The 27,999-nt window shown below is 39.4% G+C and overlaps 1 protein-coding gene and 1 pseudogene across 1 annotated transcript; one reads left to right on the forward strand and one right to left on the reverse strand.

Annotated features, from left to right (window-relative positions):
* Positions 1 to 11,574: 11,574 nt before the first annotated feature.
* Positions 11,575 to 13,227, reverse strand: LOC130463308 (uncharacterized). The gene has a single exon (XM_056832403.1). It carries the CDS (start codon positions 13,225 to 13,227, stop codon positions 11,575 to 11,577), a length of 1,653 nt encoding a protein of 550 aa, XP_056688381.1.
* A 1,050-nt stretch (positions 13,228 to 14,277) lies between these two features.
* Positions 14,278 to 14,378, forward strand: LOC130464657 (uncharacterized; annotated as a pseudogene).
* Positions 14,379 to 27,999: the final 13,621 nt, after the last annotated feature.

Below are 27,999 nucleotides of genomic sequence, written 5' to 3' on the forward strand. Positions count from 1 at the left end.
AAAGATGATTGAAAAATGTTACCTAATGATCAACAAGGTGTTACATTAGTTCGCAAAAGTGATACATAATGTCGGATAAAGTGTTACTATATGATTGAAAAATGTTATTATAGATAAATAAGTGTTACTTAAGAAATAAAAAGTAACACTTTAAAAATGATACCAATGATACAAAAAAGTGTTACATAAGAGGGTCTATAGTAACACTTTTAAAAGTGTTACCATACATTACCCAAAGTGTTACATAAGACCTTAGGGAACATGGGCGGATGTATCACCCACTAAAGTGTTACCTATTGTCTACAGTAACACTTTTACCACTTTATGTATCACTTTTTGGGTGTTACTTAAGGTTAATTATGTACTAGTGTAGGACTCTAATTAAACAAACTTTATCTATTATGATTAGATTTAATCATATTACGAATCCCAGTAGCCTTAGGATTCCGAGTAACACACACGAGTGGCACAATGCACCGCACGCAGGCCTTACGGCCCACGCACAGCGCACGGCCCAGCTCGCCGCTGCCTTTGATGCGCGCGCGCCCAAGGCCTTGGCTGGGCCTGGTCTTGGCTTTGGCGTGTGTTTGCGCTTTGGCTTGCTGGGCGATGGCCCGACTTCGTGCTGGGCCTTCGTCTGGCAGGCCTCGTCCGATGCTAATTCGTACGATACGCTTCCGATTAAATTCTTGATTCTAGAATTCATTTCCGATACGAACAATATTTAACATTTCCGATTCCGGAATTAATTTCCGTTTCGAACAAATATTTAATATTTCCGTTTCCGGAATTATTTTCTGATTTCGATAATATTTCCGATTCTGACAATATTTCCGTTTCCGGCAATATTTCCGATGCCGGCAATATTTCCATTTCCAATAATATTTTCTGATACGTACCATGTTTCCGTTTCCGGCAACATCTACGACTTGGATAATATTTATATTTCCGATACGATCCATATTTCCGTTTCCGGCAATATCATCGTTTCCGGAGTATTCACTTGCTTGCTTTTGACGATCTCAGCTCCCACTGAAACCAAGATCCGTCGATTCCGAATATCCATAGATGGAGTATTTAATGCCATTAAATACTTGATCCTTTTACGTACTATTTGTGTGACCCTACGGGTTCAGTCAAGAGTAAGCTGTGGATTAATATCATTAATTCCACTTGAACTAAAGCGGCCTCTAGCTAGGCATTCAGCTCACTTGATCTCACTGAATTTATTAACTTGTCAATTAATACTGAACCACATTTATTAGACTTAACATTATATGCATACTTGGACCAAGGGAATTATTTCCTTAGGGACAAGTGTGCATTTCCTAATTCCTTTGTCGCTCGATGCTTTCTCTTGAACATAAGGTAAGAGTTGTCATCCTTATTACGTCCAGAGGTGTTTCTCGCTTTCAGAGTTCAACTGATCAAATAAACAGATAATCATAACCTATGATTCATCTGAGCACGGCCATGCATTTTACAGTTTCTAGCTCTCCGAGTGGCCTTGTACAACTTTCAGCATCTCATCCCGATTTATGCGAGGACAATACCAATCTTGCGATCTTGAGATTATACTTTGTTTGATAGGTGATTACCTGAGCGTTGCCTTTATAGCCTCCTTTTACGGTGCGACAGTTGACAACGTCAAAGTAAGCAGTTCTCAAACAAGTAATCTCAAATCACTCAGGTATTGAGGATTAGTGTCTAATAATTTTAATGAAATTTACTAATGACAGATTTTCATCTCTTACAGTAAAGTTTCATAGGTCTGTCCGATAGTAGTCTTCCCAAAGTAAGTATCTATGCAAATGATTATGACATTGCCATGTCCACATAGTTCAAGAAACAGAACTACTAGTCATCTTGCATTCTAGTCGTCTAACGTTTTCTACGCGTCCATCTTTATAGAAAACTCCAACCAGGGACCATTTTCAACTTTTGACATTCAAGTTCACTTGATAGACATTTCTTAGTCACAGGACTGGTCCTGACAGTCTATCTTGAATATATCGTGAAATTGAAGGGACTCATCATTTAATACTAAACCAAGATTAAATGGAATATGAAAATACATTTCATATATGATAAATGTTCAACCCCAACGTTTTACAACCATGGGCCTCAAACCCATCATTAAAACAGTTCATGGATTTCAAAGCTATGCTTGATTTCCAGTGCTACAATGTGTGTGTTGCTTCTCACTTGTTGAATAGGTTTAGTTATCATGCTTTGCCAATCTTAATATCCTTTTCATCGAATGTTCTTCGACATAGATGATAAGATCTCTTGAGTATGTTTATTTTGTGATCTAGTCTTTTCTTGCTTCAAGAGTGGTTCTACGCATTTTTCAATGAAGAACCATCAAGCCAGCAGACATGTGATCTACCCAAGTTCAGTGAAGAACTCTTTAACATAAACAACCCTGTTTTATTGCTTCTTAGGCAATAAGTACTTTTACTTCAACTTTATAGGTTGCTAGTGATGCTTTGTTTGGAATTACTTATCCAAGCAGTTCACAGATATGTGGAATACTTTCCAGCTGTATCTTAGAACATAGAAATTAATATTTTAACTTCCCACGCAACAACTCATGGTCTCTAATCCATGTTGCCATTTCAAAACACGATGCTCTATAGCTCGTCCTTGCCAATGGTTAACTCCAAAGGTATCTTTCTTGATCATTTGCTAGTGTTTATGCTTGTAGCATCAATATTTAGCATATCTTTATTTCCTTGAGTCAAGAACTGTTCCTATGTACCTTTTCAAGTACCATAAGTTTTTCTTGATCTCAATCTAGTTGATCTTCACTTAGATCAATAGAGATTGGTATATGTTTTTCATGCCTAAAAACATACGATACATTTTTGGCGATCCTCATATTATATCATACATGATAAATTCTTTTGCAGAATAATTCCCAATTGAATACTATTCATGTAACTTTAGCTCATCTAGTTTCAGTAGATACTAAATCAAGCTAAAGTCTTTGACATATAATATAGGTTAAGAATCTTACTTATATCCTTTGATGTTTAACTTAGTAAATGCTTATACATAGTTCAAGCATCTTTTACTTAGATTTATTCATATGGGTCGAATGTCTCCAATGGAGTATTTCGTGTTTGATTTAGTAAATGCCATTACTTAATCCAGAACAATATTATAAGATCTTTGTGAATGGATCTTAATACCCAGTATGCACTAAGTTTCGCCTTGGTCCGTCATTGATGAATAATTTTCAAATCTAAGTCATTAGCATTTGAATGTTATTTCACAATAGAGAGATATGTGTGTGATACACATAGGACCAATTAAGTTTTACGTACTCCCACTAAACTTCTTATATATCCATAAGAATCATGTACATTTTATGAAACTAAAATATTTATTAGCTTCACTAAAATACAGTTCTAATTCCCAATTGCTTGCTTAAATCTGTACTTAGATTTCATAAGCTAGCTTTCATTTTAAGCATTTATTTGGATCCACAAATCCTATGACATTCCATGTACATAGTTTCTTCCAACATTTGACTGAGGAATACGTTTTGTCATCCAATTGCCATATGTACCAATATGCAATCATTGCTTGAATTATAGACTTGAGCATTACGATTATGCATGAGGTTTCAACACAATCCATGCCATGAATTTTCTTGTAACCTTTAGCAACTAATCTAGCTTTGTGTGTGAACACAATTCCATGTTTGATGGTTTTTATCCTTAAAACAAACTTGCAACCAATAGGTGTGAAACTATTCTTGCAAATAAACAAATTAAAATTTCAATTTTGTCATCAAAACATTGATTCTGTTTTATGGCCTTTAACCATCTAAAACATTTGAGTCTATATATGGCCTCTAACCATTTTAGGGAATCTGGGTTTCGTCATAGCTTTCTTACAAGTCACAAACTCATTAATCTACATGATAATAGTTTGACTGCAAGTTGTAGGTTTCTTCACTATCTAATAAAAGAATCGCATAGTTTCAGTGACCTGAACTCCATGTTTCTTCACTATCTAATAGAAGAATCTCATAGTTTCAGTGACTTGAACTCTATGCCTACTTGGGTATAGAACATCAAACAATAGAATATCAACAACCACTTGAAAGTCCTTTGAATATTCTGTTCTCCTTGAAGCACTTGTAAAGTCTTCTAAGAGATGTCTATTCTTTAAAGCCACTTCTAAAGTCCTTAAAGAATAAGTGTTCGGTTTTTCTGAAGAACTTCGAAAAGCCTCCGTAATGTCCGTTCATGTTTGTTGTTCGCCTCAAAGACTATCGAGGTCTATTTTCTCCCACTGGTCATTTTGGAAACAGATCTCCAAAAGGACATTATTTCGAGCAAACAAACATTATGTTCTAAAAAATTCGTGGTAGAAACAATACCCTTGTGTCTAATTTGAATAAATCACAATGAAACATATATCTATACTTGGGCCTTAGTTTGTTAAATAACAAACACTAAGCTCCCACTGAGTTTAGCAACTCTTTAGATATATATTATTGAAAAGATATTCTGAAATTACTTTTCAATAGCTTTGACGAATTTGGTTTAGTTTGGTGGTAGTTGAGCATTTTGTTTTAGAAATTATAGGAAAAGTCTTTATTATTCATCATTGATCGAATCAAGTACTAATTGACTTCGATCATTCCAACTTAGATATGCCATATCTTATGGAGCTCGATCGTGAAATTACAACACACAATCATTGATGATCATTCTTGACTTAAGTAATCATCAACATGATCTACCTAGATTTTTATGATTTCATGCCAGGTGGATTTTATACTTCTGAATCTTTGAACTAGCCAAACAGATTCAAACTTATATCACATTGAGTAAATAAACCAATATTCACTCAAATACATGTGAAATAATAAAGTCATAAAATCTTTCTTTAGCTTTGAACTCTATTGTCTAGGCGTTCTAACAATATATAGTTAATATCCTTTGTTACTTTCAACTAGTAAGACTAGCTTGTCTTGAATTGATCTAGAAATCAATCAACTTTCAAAAGTCCATCAAAATAGAGCTTTTGAATGTTAACTTGTTGATATGGTCTAAGCAAAAATGCCAAAGATTAGTGGAACTCAAATCAAGGGGTTGATTTGAACCTAGTAAAGTTTTTATTGTTAAAGAGTTGTTTGTTTTAATCAAGCATATTGACTCAACCTGTAAATGACCATTTCATTCAAATAAACAAACAAACATTGTTTTTGTTTTTCTTGAATGTGAGTCTTTCTGTGTTTGAAGCAGAAATTTAGGTATGCTGATTATGGAACAAAATAGCCATTAAGTTCCAACCTTGAAAGGACTTAAAACAAACTAGATGACCCTACAACTAATGTAGAATTTGAAGGAAATAATGCCCTTGGTCCAACTATACATTTAATGTTAAGTCTAATAAATGCGGTTCAGTATTAATTAACAAGTTAATAATTCAGTGAGATCAAGTGAGCTGAATGCCTAGCTAGAGGCCGCTTCAGTTCAAGTGGAATTAATGATATTAATCCACATCTTACTCTTGAATGAACCCGTAGGGGTCACACAAATAGTACGTAAACTGATCAAGTATTTAATGGCATTAAATACTCCATCTATGGATATTCGGAATCGACGGATCTTGGTTTCAGTGGGAGTTAAGATCGTCAAAGGCAAGTAAATGAATACTCCGGAAACGATGATATTGCCGAAAACGGAAATATGGATCGTATCGGAAATATAAATATTATCCAAGCCGTAGATGTTGCCGGAAACAAAAACATGGTACGTATCGGAAAATATTATCGGAAATGGAAATATTGCCGGAATCGGAAATATTACCGGAAACGGAAATATTGTCAGAATCGGAAATATTATCGGAATCGGAAAATTATTCCGGAAACGGAAATATTAAATATTTGTTCGAAACGGAAATTTATTCCGGAATCAGAAATATTAAATATTGTTCGTATCGGAAATAAATTCCGGAATCGGGAATTTAATCGGAAGCGTATCGTATGAATTAGCATCGGACGAGGCCTGCCAGACGAAGGCCCAGCACGAAGCCGGGCCATCGCCCAACAAACCACACGCATCAATTACACACAGCCAAACCCCGCTAGGCCCAGCACAAGGCCAGGCCCAACAAGGCATTGGCGCGCGCGGAGCAATATGGGCTGCGACATTTGGGCTGCGAGCGAGTGAAGCTCGCGTGGGCCGCAAGGCTTGCGCGGGTGGTGCTCGTGTTCGTGCTCGTGTACGGTTGTGTGCAATACAAATCCTAAAGCTATTAGAATTTGTTCTATGATTAAATCCTAATCCTAGTAGATAGATTTTATTTAATAAGAGTCCTAACATGATTCTAATTAAACTAAATTGGTATTCTAATAGGATTCTAAGTCCTTTTCCATAACTCTATAAATATGTGCCTAGGGTCACAAATTTATTGATATAAGATTCAAGTATTCAAAGGTAAGATTTTCAAGCAAAATCAGCCACAAACACTTGCCCTATTAGCCAAAATTTATGGTACCGTAAGGGCGATTCTAGTTGGTCAAGCTTAAGGCGGATCTGGACGTGCTGTGGACTATCTACGGAGGGACGACACTTGGAGTCCTAAAGACTTGTTCTTGTTCGGTTCGGGCGCAGCTAGGGAGGGCACGCTACAAAGTGTATGCATCTGAATTATGCTAAATGATTATGTGTAAATAATATGTTTCCTGACATTAAGGTTTTCCGCATGAATTATGTTTTGTCATATGTATCATAACCTTACAGAATTGCCATGCTTCATTCCCACTTGTAGGCCATTAGTGTAGCCTAGCTTCCATTGTTTGAGCTATTACCGAAGTAAGAACCTCAAGCGGTATATGATACCAAGGAATTTTGATTGCTAGGTCACTTCTCTTTAAACATAAAATTTTAGGTAGAAACAGAATCGTAAATTCCTTTCATTTGTTCCTTGTTTTCCTATTTCTTGTACCCTTTCTTATAGCCTTAAGAATTGAATTATCTAGTGTTGACTTTTATACTTTGTTAGACATGTCCAATGTCACTCCGACAAAGTGCTTACCATTTTATTTATGTTGAATATTCTGTTTCAACTAGATGAACTTACCAGAAGCTTCTAAAGTTCTCTAAGCATCGATCTATTCGAATGTCTAGGGACTAGACTCATTCGAGAATTAAATGGAAAAAGATTTTAGGTTGTTCACCATTGGTAAAGCTGAGTGTTCAAACTCAATGCTTTATGATCTCAAAACTACATTGTATTTTGAGTTCACAAGCACCAATTGGTTTTCCATTCGATTTTGATACTCGAAAACAACCTTAAAAGTCGCTAAAAGAAACGTACATTTTAAATTGCTCATTTTCTCTCATTTCCGCGAATCGTTCTTGGATTCACTACCAATCGAGGAAATTTACTGTTACCTTTCTAAAAGGATTTACTGCAGTGCAAGATATTTAATTATAAACAATAATTAAAACATACATTGAAGCATGCAAAGTCTAAACATTTATCATGAGTAATAACTTGAAAATTAAAGCAATCATGCAATTCAAAACAAGTTATTAGCATTTTATTCGAGTTATGTGTTCCGGCAGGTGTGAATAAAATGATTCCAAGACCCTTAAATCATTGAAGAATTAAGCACATTATGTATTTTGAGTCAATTCTATAATATTTTAGGTAAGAAAAAGCCTTTTGCTAATAGTCTAGAAACTACTCTTGGTTGATAGGTACGTCTAAGAACTTATTAGGTAAACCTATCAATTTTGCCACGACATAAAAGGACTCCTTACTTATATCGTTGAGTTTCACCAAAACTAACATGTACTCACAATTATTTGTGTACCTTACCCCTTTAGGATCAATAAGTAACACCTCGCTGTGCGTAAAACTATTACTAGATTGATGTAAAGGTTATCCAAGTAAGTGTTATTTTGGCATGACACCTTTTAACTCAATTTTTATGTTTGGAACTTAAGGCTCTTACTATGTTGGTTAGATTTTAAGTGAACTAAAATCCTTAATCATGCAACATAATCAAGCCATAATCTCATGCATAATTATGACATATTTAAAGCAATAAATAACTTAAAGCATGCATAAGATAAATGTTATCTAGTATGGCCCGACTTCATCTTGAAGCTTCAACTTCAAAGTCCGTCTTGAAAATGGATTGGAAACTTCGTCATGGATTTCACCGTGGGAGGCTCCATTTTTCTTCAAACAGGATCAGCTATTATTAAACTAATTACAACTATTTGATGGTACGCAGACCATATTTGAATTGAAAAACAAATTTGGAGCATTAGACCAATTACATTCAAATTAATGGTAGGCAGACCATATTTTCTATCCTATTTGGGCCATACCAGTCACTTCATAACCTGCAAAACAGTACATATACAATATATACCATTCACCCATTCATTATCATGAATGGCCCACATAGTTGGTTAGTAAAAACACATTGTATGCATCACATAAATATTTGCAGCAATTAATCAAGGGCACCAATAATCTACCAATTATTCAGTCCTTATTAATTCTAATCAAGTTGTTTAACCTTAAAGGATTTGTAGACCTAATCAAGAGTTTATGACTAAAATTTCTCCCACTTAAACCAATAAATTCATATGCTTTACTAATTTTAAACATAAAAATGTATTTCTAGTCTAACCGGAAACATACAAATTTAATTAAAATTTAAAGCTCATATAAATTTATAATTGAATCCATTTTATTTATTTTATTTTTCAGTTGAATGTAATGAATTTAAATTAATTCAAGGTTTAATTTTAGTAAAATAATTAGTATAAATAAAAATTTATAATAATTATAATATTCAAATTTAAAATCCGAAAAAACAATTTAAATTATTAATTTTAAAATGAATTAAAATTATTTCCGAACTGAAAATCTCAAATTAAATTCAAAACGCGTCAATCGTAACACGACGAGGCACTTGGGCTTGCGCCCAAGCCCCATCGAGTCATGAGGCAGCCGCGCCCCATCGACTGATCCGTAGGTGCGCACGAGCAGGCCACACGCATCGCAGCCATGCGCAGCCCGCATAGCACGACGCTACTGCTTTAATCGCTGGGCGAGGCAGCACGCGCTGTGGCGCAGCTCGCTTGCTGCCCACACGCAACTGCTCGCCTTGCACACGCCACTCCCTCCGCCCATCGCCCATTGAGTCGCACACGCCCAGCTCCCTTGCTTCGCGCGCGCGCCTCTTTCTTGTTGCTCGTTGCATTCGTACCGCATCGGCGACGAGCTCCCTTGCTCGTCGTCGCATGCCTGCACTATACAACACCCCTTCAGGGTAACATGTAGCTTCCTTTGCTTTGTGCGTGCCTCATGATTTCGATAATATTTCCGATTCTAAAAATATTTCCGATTCTGACAATATTTTCGTTTCCGGCAATATTTCCGATTCCGGCAATATTTCCATTTCTAATAATATTTTCCGATACGTACCATGTTTCCGTTTCCGGCATCATCTACGACTTGGATAATATTTATATTTCCGATACGATCCATATTTCCGTTTCCGGCAATATCATCGTTTCCGGAGTATTCACTTGCTTGCTTTTGACGATCTCAGCTCCCACTGAAACCAAGATCCGTCGATTCCGAATATCCATAGATGGAGTATTTAATGCCATTAAATACTTGATCCGTTTACGTACTATTTGTGTTACCCTACGGGTTCAGTCAAGAGTAAGCTGTGGATTAATATCATTAATTCCACTTGAACTGAAGCGGCCTCTAGCTAGGCATTCAGCTCACTTGATCTCACTGAATTTATTAACTTGTCAATTAATACTGAACCGCATTTATTAGACTTAACATTATATGCATACTTGGACCAAGGGCATTCTTTCCTTCATTATGATCATTAGTGGGAGATGCAATGGTTTCCGCCCACTTGGAAACATAATCAACCGCTACAAGAATGTAGAGGTTGCCATAAGAAGAAGGGAAGGGACCCATAAAGTCGATTCCCCACACATCGAACACCTCCAACTCTAGGATAGGATTTTGTCGCATTTCATGTCTCTTGTAAATATTACCCGTTCTTTGACAACGATCACAAGACTTGACAAATGCCCAAGCATCCCGAAAAAGGGTAGGCCGCCACAACATGCTTTGAAGAATCTTGAAAGCGGTTCTATCACCTCCCATATGCCCACCACAAGGGGAGGAGTGGCACATACAAAGAACACTAGGGAACTCCTCATCCGGAACACACCTCCTTAAAAGGCCATCCGGGCACCGCCTCAACAATGTGGGCTCATCCCAAATATAGCGCCTAGAATCATACTTCAACTTGCGGCGCTCTTAAGTGGTGAGATCTTCGGGGATCGCCCCACAAGCCAAGTAATTCACTAAGTCAACAAACCAAGGGAGTTGGGAACTCCCAACCATGTACAAGGTATCATCTCTCAAAGCATCCTCGATTGGGACATCATCCGGAGCCACACTCCCAAGTTCTAGCCTAGATAGGTGGTCGGCCACCACATTCTCGACTCCTTTCTTATCTCTAATCTCAATGTCGAATTCTTGAAGGAGTAGAACCCAACGAATGAGTCTCGGTTTGGACTCCTTTTTCGCCATAAGATAGCGAATAGCCGCATGATCCGTGTACACAATTGTCTTTGGCCCCACCAAATAGGTCCTAAACTTCACAAATGCATGCACAATGCGAGAAATTCTTTCTCGGTCGTGGTGTAGTTGGCTTGCGCTTGATTAAGAGTCTTTGACATATAATAGATCACATGGAGCTTTTTGTCCTTTCGTTGACCAAGAACTCCCCCAACCGAGAAATCATTTGCGTCGCACATCAACTCGAAAGGTAGAGACCAATCCGGAGCTTGAACTATAGGAGTAGAAATAAAGGCACCCTTGATTATGTTAAAGGCCTTGAGACAAGCGGAATCAAAGTGAAAGTCACACTCCTTTTGGAGGAGGTTAGTGAGAAGTAGAGCAATCGAGGAAAAGTCTTTAATGAATCACCTATAGAAGCCGGCATGCCCAAGAAAGGACCGGATCCCCTTAACATTCACCGGGGGAGGCAACTTCTCTATGACTTCGATTTTCGCTCTATCTACCTCGATCCCATGGTGAGAGGCCTTGTGCCCAAGAACAATTCCTTCCTCTACCATGAAGTGGCATTTTTCCCAATTGAGCACCAAGTTTACTTTCTCACACCTCGCAAGGCACTTCCCAAGATTGATGAGACATTCATCATAGGTGGATCCTCCCACCGAAAAGTCATCCATGAACACCTCCATTTCTTCTTTGAGCATATCACCAAAAATACTCATCATACACCTTTGGAAAGTCCCGGGAGCATTGCAAAGCCCGAATGGCATCCTCCTGTAGGCAAAAGTCCCATAAGGGCAAGTAAATGTAGTTTTCTCTTGGTCTTCCGGGTTTATGGGGATTTGAAAGAACCCGGAATAACCATCAAGAAAGCTAAAATACTTGTGTTTGGTTAGACGTTCAAGCATTTGATCAATAAATGGGAGAGGAAAGTGGTCTTTCTTAGTGGAAAGATTGAGTTGGCGATAGTCAATACACATGCGCCACCCGGTTACCGTCCGGGTGGAAATGAGCTCTCCATGTGAATTCTTGACTACCGTCATCCCACCCTTTTTTGGAACCACATGGACCGGGGATACCCCATCGACTATTAGAAATAGGATAGATAATCCCGGCCGCCAAAAGCTTCATTATTTCCTTCTTAACCACCTCTCTCATAGGTGGATTATGTTTTATTTGCCTCTCACGATGTGGGACGGCATTGTCCTCAAGCTCTATATGATGCATGCAAAGGGTTGGACTAACACTTTTCAAATCACCAATAGTGTAGCCCAAAGCCCTTTGATGACGTTTCAAGACGTGGGTGAGCTTGAGCACTTGCTCGTCATCTAAAGAGGAATTGATAATCATAGGGTAAGAAGAGTTTAAACCGAGAAATGGGTACCTCAAGCTCGAAGGAAGAGGTTTTAGCTCTACCTTGGGAGCTTCCTTACCAATTCGAGCTTCATCCAAAGCTTCTGTCCCATCCAACACAAGCATGCATTGCTCGGGTTGAGCACAAGGTGGTGGTGCATCCAAGAGGTCCTGGTAGTTAGCCACTTCGATCCTTAAAGTACCTAAGCCATGTCTATTCAAAAGAACAAGCTCAAGTGCATCATTAGTGGTGAGAAAGTGCTCATGCATGTCATTCACAATGGGATCAAAAGAGTCAACCAAGAAACATTTCTCATTAGTGGAACTAGGATAACGCATGGCTTTATTCATGTCAAAAAACAAACTATCCTTCCCAACTTTCAAAGTAATGTTCCCTTGCTTGACATCAATAATTGCCCCCGCCGTAACCAAGAATGGGCGGCCTAGAATAATAGGGACATGCACGTCCTCATCTATGTCTAGGACTACAAAATCGACGGGGATCACTAATCCACCAACCCTCAAGGGTACATCCTCAACCTTGCCAATAGGGTACTTGACCGAACGGTCGGCAAGTTGCAAGGTGATGTTAGTTGGGACAAGATCACCAACTTCAAGCTTGGCGAACACCGAATAAGGCATTAGACTAACGCTAGCACCCAAATCACACAAGGCATTGCTTATTTCAAGCTCCTTAATAGCACACGGGATAGAAAAACTACCCGGGTCTTTTAGTTTGGGTGGCATTTGGTTAAGAATGATAGCACTACAATGCTCGGTGAGGTTCACCGTCTCCTTTACGTCGCAATCCCGCTTCCCACTCAAGATTTCCTTGAGAAACCTTGAGTAGGTAGGCATTTGTTTCAATTCGTCCGTAAAGGGGAGAGTGATGTGCAAATTTCGAAGAACATCAAGGAATTTTGAGAATTGCACATCCAACTTGTGCCTTATGAATCTTTGGGGATAAGGAAGTTTAGGAGTGGGGAGAGGTAGGAGAGTTGCCTCCTTTAGTATAGGAGTTTCACCTTCATCATTAATGGAAGGCTCCTCTTCTACCACATCATTGTCACTAGACTCAATGACTCCCTCTTGATCCTTCCCATTGGGCTTAGAAACCTTATTAGCTCTAGGAACATCATCTAAAATCCTCCCACTCCTTGTCACTATGGCATTCATTTGCTTTGGAGCATGACTTTGGGGTGGGAGACTAGCATGCGCATGATGTTCCCCAACGGTATTTGCAAGTTGATCTAGTTGGGTCTTAATCATCTTCAAGTGAGTATTGGATTGCTTGAATCCATCCTCAAACTCGACATTCTTCTTGGCTTGCGCCCCCACAAACGACTCCATGAGAGCCTCAAGATTAGACTTAAGAGGCGGGAGTGGTGGAGGTGCAATGCTATAACCACTAAGGTTTGCTTGATATTGGTTGCCAAAGGTCCTCGGTCCATTGAATCCGAGAGGTGGAAATTGAGATGCACCATAAGGACCTCCCGAGTTCAAAGGATAACCCCCACTTGAGGCACCCCTAAATTGCCCATAAGAGTAATTATAACCGCCTCCACCTTGATGGTTGGGATTATAACTCCCTTGGTTGTATTGGCCCTGATTGCCAAAACGTTGAGATTGACCATAGGGCGCTTGGCTTTGATAGCCTTGTGCTCTATAGCCACCTCGATTTTGGCTATCATACCCACTTCCTTGGCCATAGCCTTGGTGGGAACCATACATGGGGCCTCTAGGTTGCCTAGCAAAATTTGGATTGTTAGGGTTATCATTCCTAGACCTCTCATTTACGGCATTAGCATACTCTACATCAAAATCGCCTTCATACGAAGGGCCATAATCCACAAATGACAAGTTATGAACTAAGGGGCATGCATTGGGGGAATGACTATAGTCTTGGCAATTTTTGCAAAAGGAGGTGCCGGAGGCATTGTATCATAAGAATTAACCTTGCCCTTCCCCTTATTGAGAAGAGTGGCCGAAGGAGGAGGGATTGTAGATGGTGATGGCGGTTGGCTCGAAGCTCTCCCCGCGAATGGTGTGTTTTCAAGCTTCTCTAAGCGCGAGGTAAGCTTCTCTATCATTCGTGCTTGCTCTATGGCGTACACCGAACCCTTACCATCTTCACTCGTACCTTTCCCATCATAATTCCTTGTGCCTACATCTCAAGATTGGTAGTTTTGAACTACATCCTCAATGATTTCCTCTATTTGATTTTTATTCATGATGGGGCCTCCCGCGCCCGCATCAAGACTTGTCTTCGAACTTGGACTCAACCCCAAGTAGAATGTTTGAAGCAACAACCATTTAGGGATCCCATGGTGAGGGTATTCCCTTTGGTACTCCTGAAAACGATCCCAAGCTTCAAAGAGTGACTCATCTCGCCTTTGCTCAAAGGATTGAATCTTGTGGCGACACTCCGCCGTCTTCCCATGCGAATAGAACTTGTTTCAGAATGCACTTGTCACCTCGGTCCAAGTGCGAAGTGAGTTGGGTTTGACCTCCTTGTCAAGCCAATCACTTGCTCGCCCAAGTAGAGAGAACCGAAACAATGTCAACCTCACATAATCCGATGTGACACCATTGTGCTAGATTGTGTCACAATAGTGCTCGAATTGTTTGAGATGTTCGTGAGGTGATTCATTACTCTTCCCACAAAAGGGGTGGCTTTGGACCAAATTGATCAAGGCGAGCTTGATCTCAAAGTTGTTGGCACCCGTTGTTGGGGCTTGAATACCACATGTAGCTTCGAATGCCCCCGGTATTCCCAAGTTCTTAACCGGGAGCGCCATGTTCTCAAAAACTTGCTCACTCTTTTGTTGTTCCTCACCAACACTCAACGATTCGAAACTTTTATGGCTTGATGAGCTAGACCGTACACGTCTTAGTCTCCTAAGTGTCCTCTCCAATTCGAGTTCAAGAGGATGGAGGGTCCTTTGACGAGCACGCCCCTTAACAAGCATACAAACTCAAGAAAAACCGTGAGCAATGCCAAGGAAAAAGAAAGCTAAACTAAATTGTAATGTTTTTTTGTATTTTATAATAATGAACTAGTCTCAACTTAAACTAAAAAACAACAACCATTCCCCGGCAACGGCGCCATTTTGATAGGGAGTTTTTCCGCCACAATCAAACAAATTTTATAAAACCACTAGACCAACCAACTATATGAATTATAGTGGCAAGTAAAGGGATCGTCCCAAAGAAACGATGGTTCTCGAGTTTAAATGTCAAGCTAATTCGAACAAGAGGTTTGATTTGAATTATCACTAAGATGCTAAACTAAGAATTAAACTAGATTGAATCAAGGAAGCTAAACGTTAGAGAGTTGGGGATAGTCTAGGGAAATCGGGGGAAATGAACTACCATCTAGTAACCATGAATGATGCAATGAAATAGCACATAGGGGAATGAAAACTAATGACGTACTCGCCACCTCTCGGATAGAGCACGCGAAACAACCTAGCCTATAGAAAAGCTTTCGCATAGTCCTAAGCTAGATTAGCTTGCATATAATGGGAACTATCATTCACTTACATGAACTAGCCTCACAATGTCTTGCCAAACCTAAATCATACATTCCAATCTAACTCAATCAACTAGCATTTTCAACTACTACTCAATTGATCATGGAAAATCCTAGCACTAAATCAATTTAATCACATCAATCATTCATCAATCAAATTATCAAATTCCCCTAATTAGACCCCTAGATTCTCCCCTTTCCCTAACCTAAATCTACTCACTAGCCATTCTAGAAATCAAGAAATCCATTAATTCTACACTAGCAAGCATGAAATTGAAGGATTAGGAAGAGAGAATCAAAGACTAGAACAATCAATTGAACAATCAACAAGAGAATTAAAGATCAAAGTAACTAAAGTAAAATCAAGAAGAATTCAAGAATTGAAGGAATTATAGAACAATCAACAATCACAACAAAAGCAAGAATTAAGAAATTGAATTGAATTGCACAAAATTAGAAGAAGAGTTTTAGAGAATTACAAATTGATGCTTCAATGGAGGAGAGTTTCTCTCTCTAGAAATGCTGAAAAACTAACTTTGAGAGTCTAAAATTATCAACTAAAATTCTACTCTTAACAAAATAATTGAAAAATCTATTTATAAGTTTCCCCAGATAGAAGCCAAAATTCGAATAAGAGCAGCCCGCGCAACCATTCGGTCGCACAGACCTTTTGTGCGACCGAACGTAAAAGAGTGATTCGAGCAAATACTGGGTCCTGTGCGAGCGAAGGCAGCGAAGAACATTTCCTTCGTCATGTCCGACCGAACGAAGAACCCTGTTCGGTCGAATGGGGTTTCTTTGGCTCACAATTCCTCTGCAGCATGATTCGCTCGAACGAAAGGCTTTGTGCGGGCGCACAACTCTTGTGCGGTTGAGTAGAGGCCTTGTGCGGTCGCATCCCAAATTAGGGACATTCTACCTCCAAAAACCAAACTTGTGCGACCGAACAACATAGCACGTTCGGTCGCACAAAACCTGTGCTGTCGATCTCATCCCAAATTAGAGACATTCTGACTCCAAAAATCAACCTTGTGCGACCGAACAACAGAGCACGTTCGATCACACAGAACTGGATATTCCTTGTACTCATTTGCACTCCTCTGTTCGGGAGCACAAACCATCACTCGATCGCACAAGCCCTGTTTTGGCTTGATTCTACTTGTTTTCCATCACTTTTCATCATAATCACCTATAAAGCACAAGATGGAACGAAACTTATAAAATTCACACAAAAAGCTACAAAAACTATAAAAAAGTATAAAAACTAACATAAAATCCTAAGCTAAGAGCGACATAAATGTCGCTCATCACTATGACCGATTTCGAGGCTCAAAATTAATAGTGGAATCAGACTAATCAAATGAGGTGAAGTGGTGCAACGGCATGATAGACATGTTTTGGAATCTCAATTTCATTATCAATTTCATCCGACCCCGAGATCTTGGGGTTGTGGTATCACGATAACATACAAAGGACGAGAATCAAATGTTATTGTTGACAAATTGGCAAAGCAAGGCCTAAGCCGAAGTGATGAATTCATTGCATGGGTGTAGACACTGGTAGTTTACTTTCATAAAAAAAAGGCTTCACAAGACCAATGTAATAGCTGTAATCATTAAAACTACCATTTATCTTCTGCATGAATAAATAAAACCCCTTGAACTATAAAAAAAAGAGATAAATACGTAGAATTATTTATATAAAATGTACATTGATAAACGTTAAAATTAGAAAATAGAACATCATTATGAAATGGAGGAAATATGTATTATATGTAAAACTAAAGGGAATTAATTATCTTTCTATCCTTAATTAAATATTTACCTCAAAATCCTAACTTTTGGTTGATTAAGATTCCATGCAACAATTTCGCAAGTGAATGGAATACTTATGTATCAAGTCCTTTTAAAGCCTAATAAGTTACAATGTGTATGACAATACATATAGGTTAGAAATTGAATGGTAAAACTAAAGATTTACCTCATATCCTAACTTTCACTTTTTTACCATAAGATTTTAGGGAAAAGGTTTTTTTTTAAAAGGTAAGGAAAATATACTTAAGAGCCTCTCGCACAGAGGCTCTCCTAAGTAGTCGTTACGAATAATAGAAAATAACACATGGCTAGTAGTAGGGTCTATATACATATTTCAACTAATTAGTTTCCAAACACTTGCAATCAAATCTGCTGCCGAATTTGCTTCTCTGAAAACGTGCTTGATCTCCCAAGTGTCAAAAAAGGTGAGAACATGCTTCATGTTAGTAATGATATTATGAATTTTCCAAGGTGTCACTCATATACCTTTAACTGCATTGAGAATGAGAAGATTAATGCCCTTTATCTAAAGATGGTGAATATTAAATCGTCGTGCTTCTTGAAGTCCTTTGTGGAGAGAAATAGCTTCAGCCATGAACGCCCGAATGTGACCAAGGTTAAAAGTACATGCGGAGATAGATTTCCATGTACTGTCTCTTATGATAATTTATGCTACTGCTGATAAAGATTTACTAGAGCCGTCAAAGTTGAGATTGGAGGTACCCTTTTGGGGGGGGGGGGTACCAGCGAACCATGATAGGAGGAGATGGTGAAGAAGGAGGGGTGGAAGTGTGTGAAGTGAAAGGGGTACCCTTAAGATGGTGATGGTCCAAAAGCAGTCTAGACTTCCATTCATGATAGACCGTGTTAGCTTTGTAAAATACTCTGAAAGGGTTGAAAGATGCACTATTGAAAATGCAACCATTCATCTCCTTCCAGATTGACCAGATACGAAAGATAAAAACAAAGTATTGGGGTATTTCTTAAGAGTTGTTGAGTTTCAAGGTGGTCGTGGGTGGTTATTGTATAATCTAGCCACTGTTTAGTAAGGGTGAGTTGCCACATTGTTTGGAAGACTACCAAAGCCCATGCTCTAAGGAGAAAAAGTCGCTAAAGCGTAGAGTAATCGTTGTTGTTCATTGGATTTCGAGGAACTACTTCGGGCATTGCAGAAACAAATGATTTAGTGTTTCATGATATGTATCACAAAGAGGACACACATCAAAGGGGAGGATATTCCATTTATGAAGAATGTCCCAGACTGGGATGCTATTATGATAAATTTGCCAAAATAAATAGCTATTTTTGGAGGGATATAGAATTTCCAGATCCAACTATGATGCCACTTTTGAGGTAATTTATTCGAACCATGTGCTAACCAAGTAGCAGATTTAGTAGAAAATTCACCAGAAGTGGTGGCACCCCAAATCGGGGTGTCATCCAAATCAGTGAACGGAATCGGGAGGCCCCGACTTTTCATGCCCAAATGATGGGGGTACAATAGTGGACAATTTAGAAAAGTCCCATTCTCGAGTGGGAAGAATAAAATCGGAGACAAGAATCTCACCATCGACGACATTTATGTTCAGTTTTAGATGTTTAACTAGATTATCCTAGATTACATAGTTATCTAGACATAAGTTAATAGGCTTTCCATTCCTAATTTTCGCGCATACATTTGCGAAGAATTTTTCTCTGGTTCAGAATGTGATGCCAAATAGGCTTCATTAAAAAAAATAAGATTTAAAGAGATATTTCTTCCTGATAAGAGAGACCCATAAATTTAGCTCATTTTGGAGAATTTTACAGCCTAGTTTGGCAAGGAAAGCCTGATTAAGAGGTCTCGTTCTTCAGAGACCCAAATCCCCCAGACTCTTAGGCTGGAAAATTTTATTCCAAGAGATAAGAGGACTAGACGTTGAGGAAGTTGTTTTTTTCCCAAAGAAATTCCGATTATGGAGTCTAGATTCGAGCAAGTTTTTTGAGGTAAAAGAAAGGAAGAGCAGACATAAGCTGGCAAGGCTTCTAGATTAATTTGAATGAGGATGGCCCTTCCAGCTTTAGACATGAAATTAGCATGTCATAAATTGATATGGGAGATATTTTTTTGTAGGATATTTTCATAATCTTTTTTTGTAAGAACAAAAATGTGCACCTATAAATCTTACTAAGGAAGTAGATTTAGTCATTGAGAAATTTTCCGCAATATTATCCCTACAATTATTATCAACCTTTTTAGAGAATATAATCGCAGATTTATAAAAATTAATGAGTTAACCTGACAAGTTGCAATAATAATTGATCGAGGATTGTAAATGGTTGGTAGCCGAAGATGTAGCTTTAACAAACAAGAGACTATCATCTGCAAAAAGAAGACAAGGAACTTTGGGGGCGAGAGGTGCAATGGAAATGTCAATTCATGTAATGGGTACAAGGATACTTTTAGTAAGCATAACTATAAAGACTTCCATGCATAGAAGGAAAATATAGGGAGAAAGATGATTTTTCTTGACGGATACCGGCCCCTGGTAGGAGAAAAATGTTCCGTGGTGGAACCATTGATTTTGAGTGAGTACGAGACTGTGGTAACATAAGCTTTTACCCATTGAAACCATTGATCACGAAACCCACAGCCTGAAAGTGTTTCCCACAGAAAATCCCATTCAATTCAATTGTATGCCTTTTCCATATCAAGTTTAAGAGCACACCAACAAACCTTCATGTAAAGTTTTGGAGGGTATTAAGGATTTCTTGAGGTATATATCAGGATATTATCATGAATGGATCTTTCTGCCATGAAGGCATTTTGACAAGGACTAATGTGGTGTTGTAATATCAGCCTAAGTCCTTGAACAATAACTAAGATATTTCTTTGTACATAGTATTACATAAGATAATAGGTCTAAGGTGATTCAGATTTCCTAGATTGTCATTATTTTGAATGAGAGAAATTATAGTACGGTTAAGAGCTTTGGGAATTTTTTCATGGAAAAAGAAACTTTTGACGCCGTAGTGACCTCGGTGGAAATAGTTGGCCAGTAAGCCTTAAAACAATAAGGGCCAAAACCATCTGACCCCGGTGATTTGAGAGGGTCCATGGTGAAGAAATCCTCTTTAAGTTTTTTCATCCGAGAAGGGGTCCATAGTGTGGACACCTACTTTTGTCCCCATTCCCGAAAGGGAAAGGTTCGATGATGAAACCGTAAATCTCCACTTGACAACGCATCTCCTATGAAATAAACGAATCTCAATTCCCATTTTCATTTCACCCGAAACCTGTTATTTATGGAAACCTGCTAAAAATAATAACTGCCGTAAAAGGTAGCTTCTAAAAGTGGCAAATCATAAAAGGTAGAAACCTGTCAGAATTAGGTGTTGCATTCCAACATAAATCCTAAATGAGATAGAAAACAGCGAGAATCCTATTTCTAATATGATTCGGAAATAAGAGTTACGTATTAATTAAAATCCTAACGAGCCTAGAGTTCGTAACGGGCCCAGACGCATTCCGTCATAAAATTGATACGCGCTAAAAGACTCGAATTAATGTCAAACTCTACGGATTTCAGGAATCCGAATCTGACTAAAGAAAACAGCGTGGATCCTATTTTCAACGCCCAGAGCTGGGCGCCGAAATCTTTGACGCCCAGCCCTGGGCGCTGAAAATACTTGGGTACGTGTTTTTTCCTAATTCTTTGTGGATTAGAACTCTGCAATTCTATCTTTCCACGAACTCTTCACTATAAATAGGCCCCTAAATTCGACGTGAAAAAGACACAACAACACACAATTATATTCTGAGTATTGACTCCAACCCTTAGCCTAAGCCTCTCGCTGCGAAACTGTTCACGCGATCTGTCGCAATCGATCCATAAATCGAACAGAACGTATCCTGTCCCATAATTGAGATTCGTTAAATAAAAAGGAGAAATAGCAAAGTCAAAGTGGTTAGTTTTCTGAGAACCGTGACGCACCTCTCAAGGGTGCGTCGTAATGTGTCCCTTTTCGATGATTTAACTGCTTTCCTCGCCCTTTTTATGAACTGTTAAACTAACTAAATCTGATTGTTCTATCACGCCTAATAAATATAATACTTTTGGGAAATCGGATTATCATGCTAGGTCCCTTAATGCTATTTCAATCAGATAATCACGATCGAATTAGTATTATATGTTGCATGTTGCTAAAATCAACTCAGATTAGTTTAATAGTTAACGCATGTCCCTTCAATTATTTATGCTGAGCTAGTAAGGATATCCTGCCTCTGGAGTTATCAACGAGCGAAGTACTCCTCTCGGTAGTTACAGTCCCCCGAACCCTCAATCTCTACCTTGCGGGTGTATGTTGAGAGATCCCCACACCAGGGATCACAAGGGAACCTACGGCCGTCGTGGTCAAACATAATTGCACTCCCTTTATGTCACGATAACCGAGTTTTGTCAGTTTTTCTCATTGTCGTTAAAAACTGAATGGCGACTCCTATATTACTAGTCAATTGGGTGTAAACTCACAGGAAATCTAATTACACTTAATTGAATAAAAAGAATCGTCACACCCACGAGGGACGAGGTCACGCATTAGCCTCGTGCTTTTTCGACCCCCTCACAGTGGCGACTCCACTGGGGAAAGTGAAGGAAATACTCGTGCTTGTGGGTAATCAAAATAGCCGAAGGGTGAAACGATCCTACCCCGCGTTTATTTCCCCATCAAGTTGGGACGACCTGAAAATCAGCATATTAATGTGAACGGGCAGAACCGCATAACGAATCTCGGCTCCCTCGGGAGTTGGGACTAAGGATACCTTTTTCCGCCAATAGGGGGTGCATACGCCGCGCATGTTTCCCACTCGGTACTTGTGCAGGTAGTACACCTATCCCGAACCCAATCGCTCGCTCATTAGGTCCCTCTCGCCTGCATGCCCCCTTGGCTTGCACTTGCGGGTTGGCCTCTTGAGCGAAATTCGTCTGTTGAAGACACTACCTCGACCGGGGCATGTGTTGGATCTACGATAGAAGCGGTACCAAGCCAGGCGCAAATACTACCCATAGAAGCCTATCATGAACTACGTGACATATTTAATTTTCAAATCCATGTTTGTAATGTAGTTATGTGTAGCGAACTATGTGACTATGTTATGATTGTGCGTACGAATAATAATGTTAGCAAACAACCGACCTTAAAAATTACCCAAACATTCATAAACCAATTGGCCAAAGAGTTATACCAACATACGTGTTCCGCAAGCCCAAACGATCGCCACAAAAATAAGCGACGCTCGGGATGGCCTGTAACGAATCCCACAAACGCTGCACAACGCGTAAAGGACGTTATAAGGCAAGCACGCAAAACTAAAGTCGCAAAAGCAAAAGTATACGCCAACAGAAAACGAGAACCAACCAGGGACGCATTTTCAACGCCCCTGGCTGGGCTCCAAAATTTCTCACGCCCACTGCTGGGCGCTGAAGTTGCTGCCTGGCCTTTTGGTCAGGCACAGCAGCCTCGGTGCCCGCGCATGAAAAAATATACGTAGCAAAAAAAACTTTTCGTAAAAATTGCTGCAGGGCGTATGAAAAGGCACTCGACTCTAAAAGCGACTAAAAAATAAAAAAATAAATAACTCTTTGTGTCGTTGTTAGGCCTCCTACGACGACAATGATCGGCACCAAAACCGAGCATGCTAATTAAACGACCTTGAATGTCACATGGGCAAAATATTCAAAAAATAATGTTCGAATAAAGTCTTCAAGAAAAAAATAAATGTTCAAATAAATCCGAGTCTAGACTAGGCTATGCCAAAATACAATCCAAATCCTAAGTCTTAGTTGTCTCATCCATAGAATCGGTCCTAATGCTTGGTGTCGTTCTGCAAGTTAAAAGGTTAAACCATATTGAGTCTCCCTTCCTAACATTTAAATCAATGAGCACCCATATGTAATTGTCATCCCTTGCTAAGAATCCACGGCCTCAATACTCTCTCTCACCAATAAAAATATTATATAGTATTTGCAAAATGGAAACAGTCACATTCTGGAAATCATTCCCCCATGGTCGCACAACCCCCAAAGTGAACCTAAGGTGTCAATACCATTAGCAAAAAATTAATGGCCTCAAGGCTTATAATCACATTGGGTCACGACTATCATAGTCCTCTCGAGCCCCTCGCTCCTTGAAATACTACTAAGTACGGACTAAAAGATTTTCTACGAATGCAACATGACCAACCATTAAAATACCCAAATCGGCATACCATAAGGCTACCATTGGGGTAAAGCAATACACACTAAGAGAGAAGCCGCACTAATGCTTCTAGTCTTACAAAAATAAAAATTCGATCTCCCCAATTAACTACCTTGCCAACATTAAGAAAAATGGCGCATGACAAATGAACACCCAAGGGTTAAAATCTAAAGTGTCAACCAACGAAAGTTATGGTCCAATTAGCCTAAGTCTGAGAGTAGCTTGGTCAAGTATTATAGGCTTACGCTATATCATTATTTTGAGTCTAGGCCACCTCCTTGTATTCATACACGGGTTATAATCAGAAAGATTAATGAAAGTTTGAGTCTAAACCACAACTTCCAATTAAATCCCAGAAACTGGAATCTGAAAAGAAGCAAACAATTATTTTCGATGTAATTCTATCGTTAAATTTCAATAAGGTAAAAACAACATTTTGAATCAACGCTATTTGCACATTTTAAGAAACGACTAAATACGCTTGCAAAGTAAGACAATTTAAAAGGTCCACCCTAGGCCCACTAAAGCTAAAGGTCCACCCTAGGCCTACTAAAGTTAAAGGTCCACTGTAGGCCTACCAAACGAGGCTCACTCAGTCTCACCTCGTGACTCAAAGACCACAACCATCTACCTTTTAGCCCAAACAAAAAATTGATTGAAGGATTTATGGTAGGGAGAAATCCCAAGCAAAAAGGAAAAAATAGAAAGAGAAAAGGGAGAGCGAAAAGAGCAAGCCACGAAATGCTAAAAAAAGAAAGAGAAAAGGGAGAGCGAAAAGAGCGAGCCATGAAATACTTAGCCCGTACCTCCCAAAGTGCGGAATTTACCCAAGCAAATGAAGGAAAAGAATTGAGTCAACCAATCCAAATCATAAAATTCTACGATGTCTACCCTTTCCAATCCTTATGCTCTTAGACGCTTTCGCTCTGGGGCCCCTGTTCAGCTCATTTAACCCGTCCATGTTCTCATCACCATAACCCAAGAAACCATTACCTCGACTCTTGTTTTCGAACTTGTTGTCAACCGCAAACCACGCACGGCCATTGACACGTGCGTCATACCCATTATTTCCAAAGCTCTAACCTGGTCTTACACCACCATTAGCACAAGGACCATATAACTTATTTGGATACATCCTGTTGATATACCCTTGAGCCATCCCCATGCTATTCATTGGCCTTGGTTGATGTAATCCTCAAGCTTGACCAATACCTATACAAATTATCCTATCTCATTCAACCCATCTTTCAAACCATCTTGAGTCACGAATATAAAAAAAAGGAAGACAAATGAAAAGTGCACAAAAAAAAATGTGAATAATAAAAAAAAGGAAACTTTGCAAAGCGCACAAAAATAAGAAAAAATCCAGATGAAACAGGACGGACGGTCAGAGGCCGCAGCGGGACTACCATAGGAAAGCCCGCCCCCGCGGCGAACTCGAGAGAATGATTTCTTTAATAGCGTAGGTTGACCTTTTTGGTCATTTTGATAGGGGGGGGATAGGGAAAGTGGAACGTGCATCCAGCAGGCTCTGACAAGACCCCCCGCGGCCCGAACCCGGTGCCGCATTAGGTTAGGGAGCTGGGCGATAATAGCTCCTCCGCATCCCAAAGCGCGGACTTCCCAATCAAATTCGTCGTAACACTCATAATGATCAACTTGAAGCATTTAGCGCACCAAAAAAGATCCGCCCAGAAATAATTTCCAGCGCCCACAGCTGGGCGCCGAAATCTTTAGCGCCCCAGCCTGAGCGCTGAATCTCTCTGCTTGCTAAAATTTGTCCAGAAGTGCTCGTCATTTTATCCGCACATACACGGAACAATAACGAACACTTGGGGGGGGGGGGGGGGGGTACAACACGTATTCAGACATACGTACCACCAAAAAATACATGTACTCAAAAAAATATATAAAACAAATTTTTGGCTTACGGCAAATCAGTAGATTAAAATAATAATAAACTTCATTTATTCTACCGTTTCAAATAATATGTTTTCACCTCAGAACATACTTATCGAACTCGGCATTCTAAGAAACCATTTTCTAGGCTAAGAACTACGCTAGACCTGATTCCAAATTAAATCTATTTAAGGCGGATACGTAGGCAATCCATGATTCGGTCCAACCAATTTGCAAAAATATTAAAGCCTATAGAATAACAAGAATAAGAAATAGAGTCCCTTATTGAAATTTAATTACTTGCAATCCAAGTCGAAAAAAAATTGAAAGCACGAAGAAGAATCTAAGTCATCAAGATGCCAAAATAAGCACACATCGAAAAATAATAAGGGCACGTACCCTTGCCAGAAGGAGCACTCACACTCCTAGGCACTTCGCTTTGCCTCAATTGAATGGGAGCTAGCGCAAGCGTCCATGACCTCTAAAGTACTCAACTTGACCCTCCCTAAAAGCGAACTAACTCACTTAAAGACTTTCTTTCACCACTAGACATAGTCGTTCGCTTAAAGACCTTCTTTCACCACTAGACACAGTCATGATCGCCAACAAGTAGTAAAGGCAGTAAACTTACAATGAAAAAGATTGTTCTACGGCATCGCCCCATCGTTCCTTCGAACTCAGGGCACCCGTTCATTGTAATTCGAATGCTTGCTAATCTCCTTTGAAAAAAAAAATCAGACATTGTCAATAAGACTTGGCACTTAACCAAGGCTCACCCTACTCAGATATATGACACGGGCATCTAAAATCAAAATCTAAAAGCATCATTAATGGGAAGACATAATAGCAATTGGGGGCTAAAAATTGAAATGAAAAAGCTAGGGAAAGAACTAAGTATACCTTGACCTTTTATACAGACATACACCAAGTAAATCTAAGTCAATTTGAAAACGGTTTATATTCCCGCAATTTTGGAAAAGATGGCCCTAAAAGCCTAAAACATATGCCAAACGGGCACAAGTATATCTTGACACCTGCACCCTGGCTTCCAACAAATCCTTAGACAACATTCCAAAAATCGTAACAGTATTCTGATTCACTCATGTAATCCTGTACGAACCCTTCTATAAGTCAACCTACTTAGGACACCTCGGATTATACACAGTAGGACTCGGATTTTAAATAATTTTCAAATGATTTTTAAAAGACTTTTTCGAACATAATAAAGTGTCGTTGGTTTAAGCTAAGTATGCGTTTATCTCAATGTTGCAAGTGACTCAAAAAGATTTCTAAATATGATTATGGGTAAAGAAAGGCACCTAACTCTTGGTCAAGGCACACTTCCACATGTTACTACCTTGACCATGGCAATGTCGCACAATACGACATTTACAAGAGAAGCAGCAAAATCACTACTCGAACATACCTCGCACTAAACGAGTCTGGTTCAAACTATTCATGATCCGTGTCACCATGAATGCATAAAAACGTATGCAAAGCATTATAACACCAAGACAATCCCGTAGCTACAATTGGGGGCTTGAGAAAAACACTCTAAAAATGCCCGAAATGACGATTTTATCGCAAATTCTTGACGCTAATGCTATACATACATCATAGGGGCACAATCCTAAGCTTTAATCATGTAAAACGAACCTTAGAATGGCTACAACCCCTCCCAAATTCTAAAGCACTACTTAGAATATATAAAGTCACCCCACTATCAAGGGTAACTGAAAATCGCGAGTCACCAAAACTCCGATCAAACCACTGCACATAACCGTCGCCCTATAAAGCGCCCGTTACACAGTCTACATCGTTCCAAAGCAAAAACGAAAGAAAAAATCAAGGATAAGAACTGTCAAAATATACCCAGAAATCATTCTTAACGCCCAGAGCTGGGCGCCGATATCTTCAACGCTCAGCCTGGGCGCTGATTCTTTCTGCTAGCCAAGTTTTGCCCAGATATAAAAATAAGAAAGAAACACCTATGAATCCTCGCGCCGAACGAAGTAATGAGCCGTGCAAACCCACGCAGAAGGTGCTACACTTATTCGAGCACCTGAACAAGGCATGATGAAATACTCCAATGCAAATGATATCCCAACACCTGGAAGAATATTCTAAGACACGCCGTTAGGCCACACAAGCCTACGTCGCACCATAAGTTCAACCGCCCCACGGTACAAGTCTAAAAGAAGAGTAAGGCATGTTGCACTAATGTAGGCACGACCAAGAGCACGTGTAAAAGAGGCAAAGACTACTTATCGCCCAAATTCAAAATGCAAGCCACACGACTTCTACATTAAGGATTAAAGGTAGCAAAATATTACCTACCACGGAAGGGATAGCTCGCACCTACACGAGCGGAACCCCAAGGCATCTTTCTCGAAAGAACCTACAAAAATCGTACGCCAAAAGGAAGCATCCCAACATGCATACTTGGGAGCTCCAAGCTACGAAACAACCATAGCAAAATAAAAAAAATCTCGAAGCAAATGTTTGAACAATCGAAAGGGCACGATGTTTGAGCCCACTTCATGAATGGGCCTGAACCCT

Source organism: Spinacia oleracea, chromosome 6 (assembly GCF_020520425.1).
Source record: "Spinacia oleracea cultivar Varoflay chromosome 6, BTI_SOV_V1, whole genome shotgun sequence".
NCBI classification, from domain to species: Eukaryota; Viridiplantae; Streptophyta; class Magnoliopsida; order Caryophyllales; family Amaranthaceae; genus Spinacia; species Spinacia oleracea.

What these genes read in the sequence shown, in the direction of transcription:
- LOC130463308 (XM_056832403.1), bottom strand. Translation starts at nt 13,227, where the DNA reads ATGATTAAGACCCAACTAGATCAACTTGCAAATACCGTTGGGGAACAT.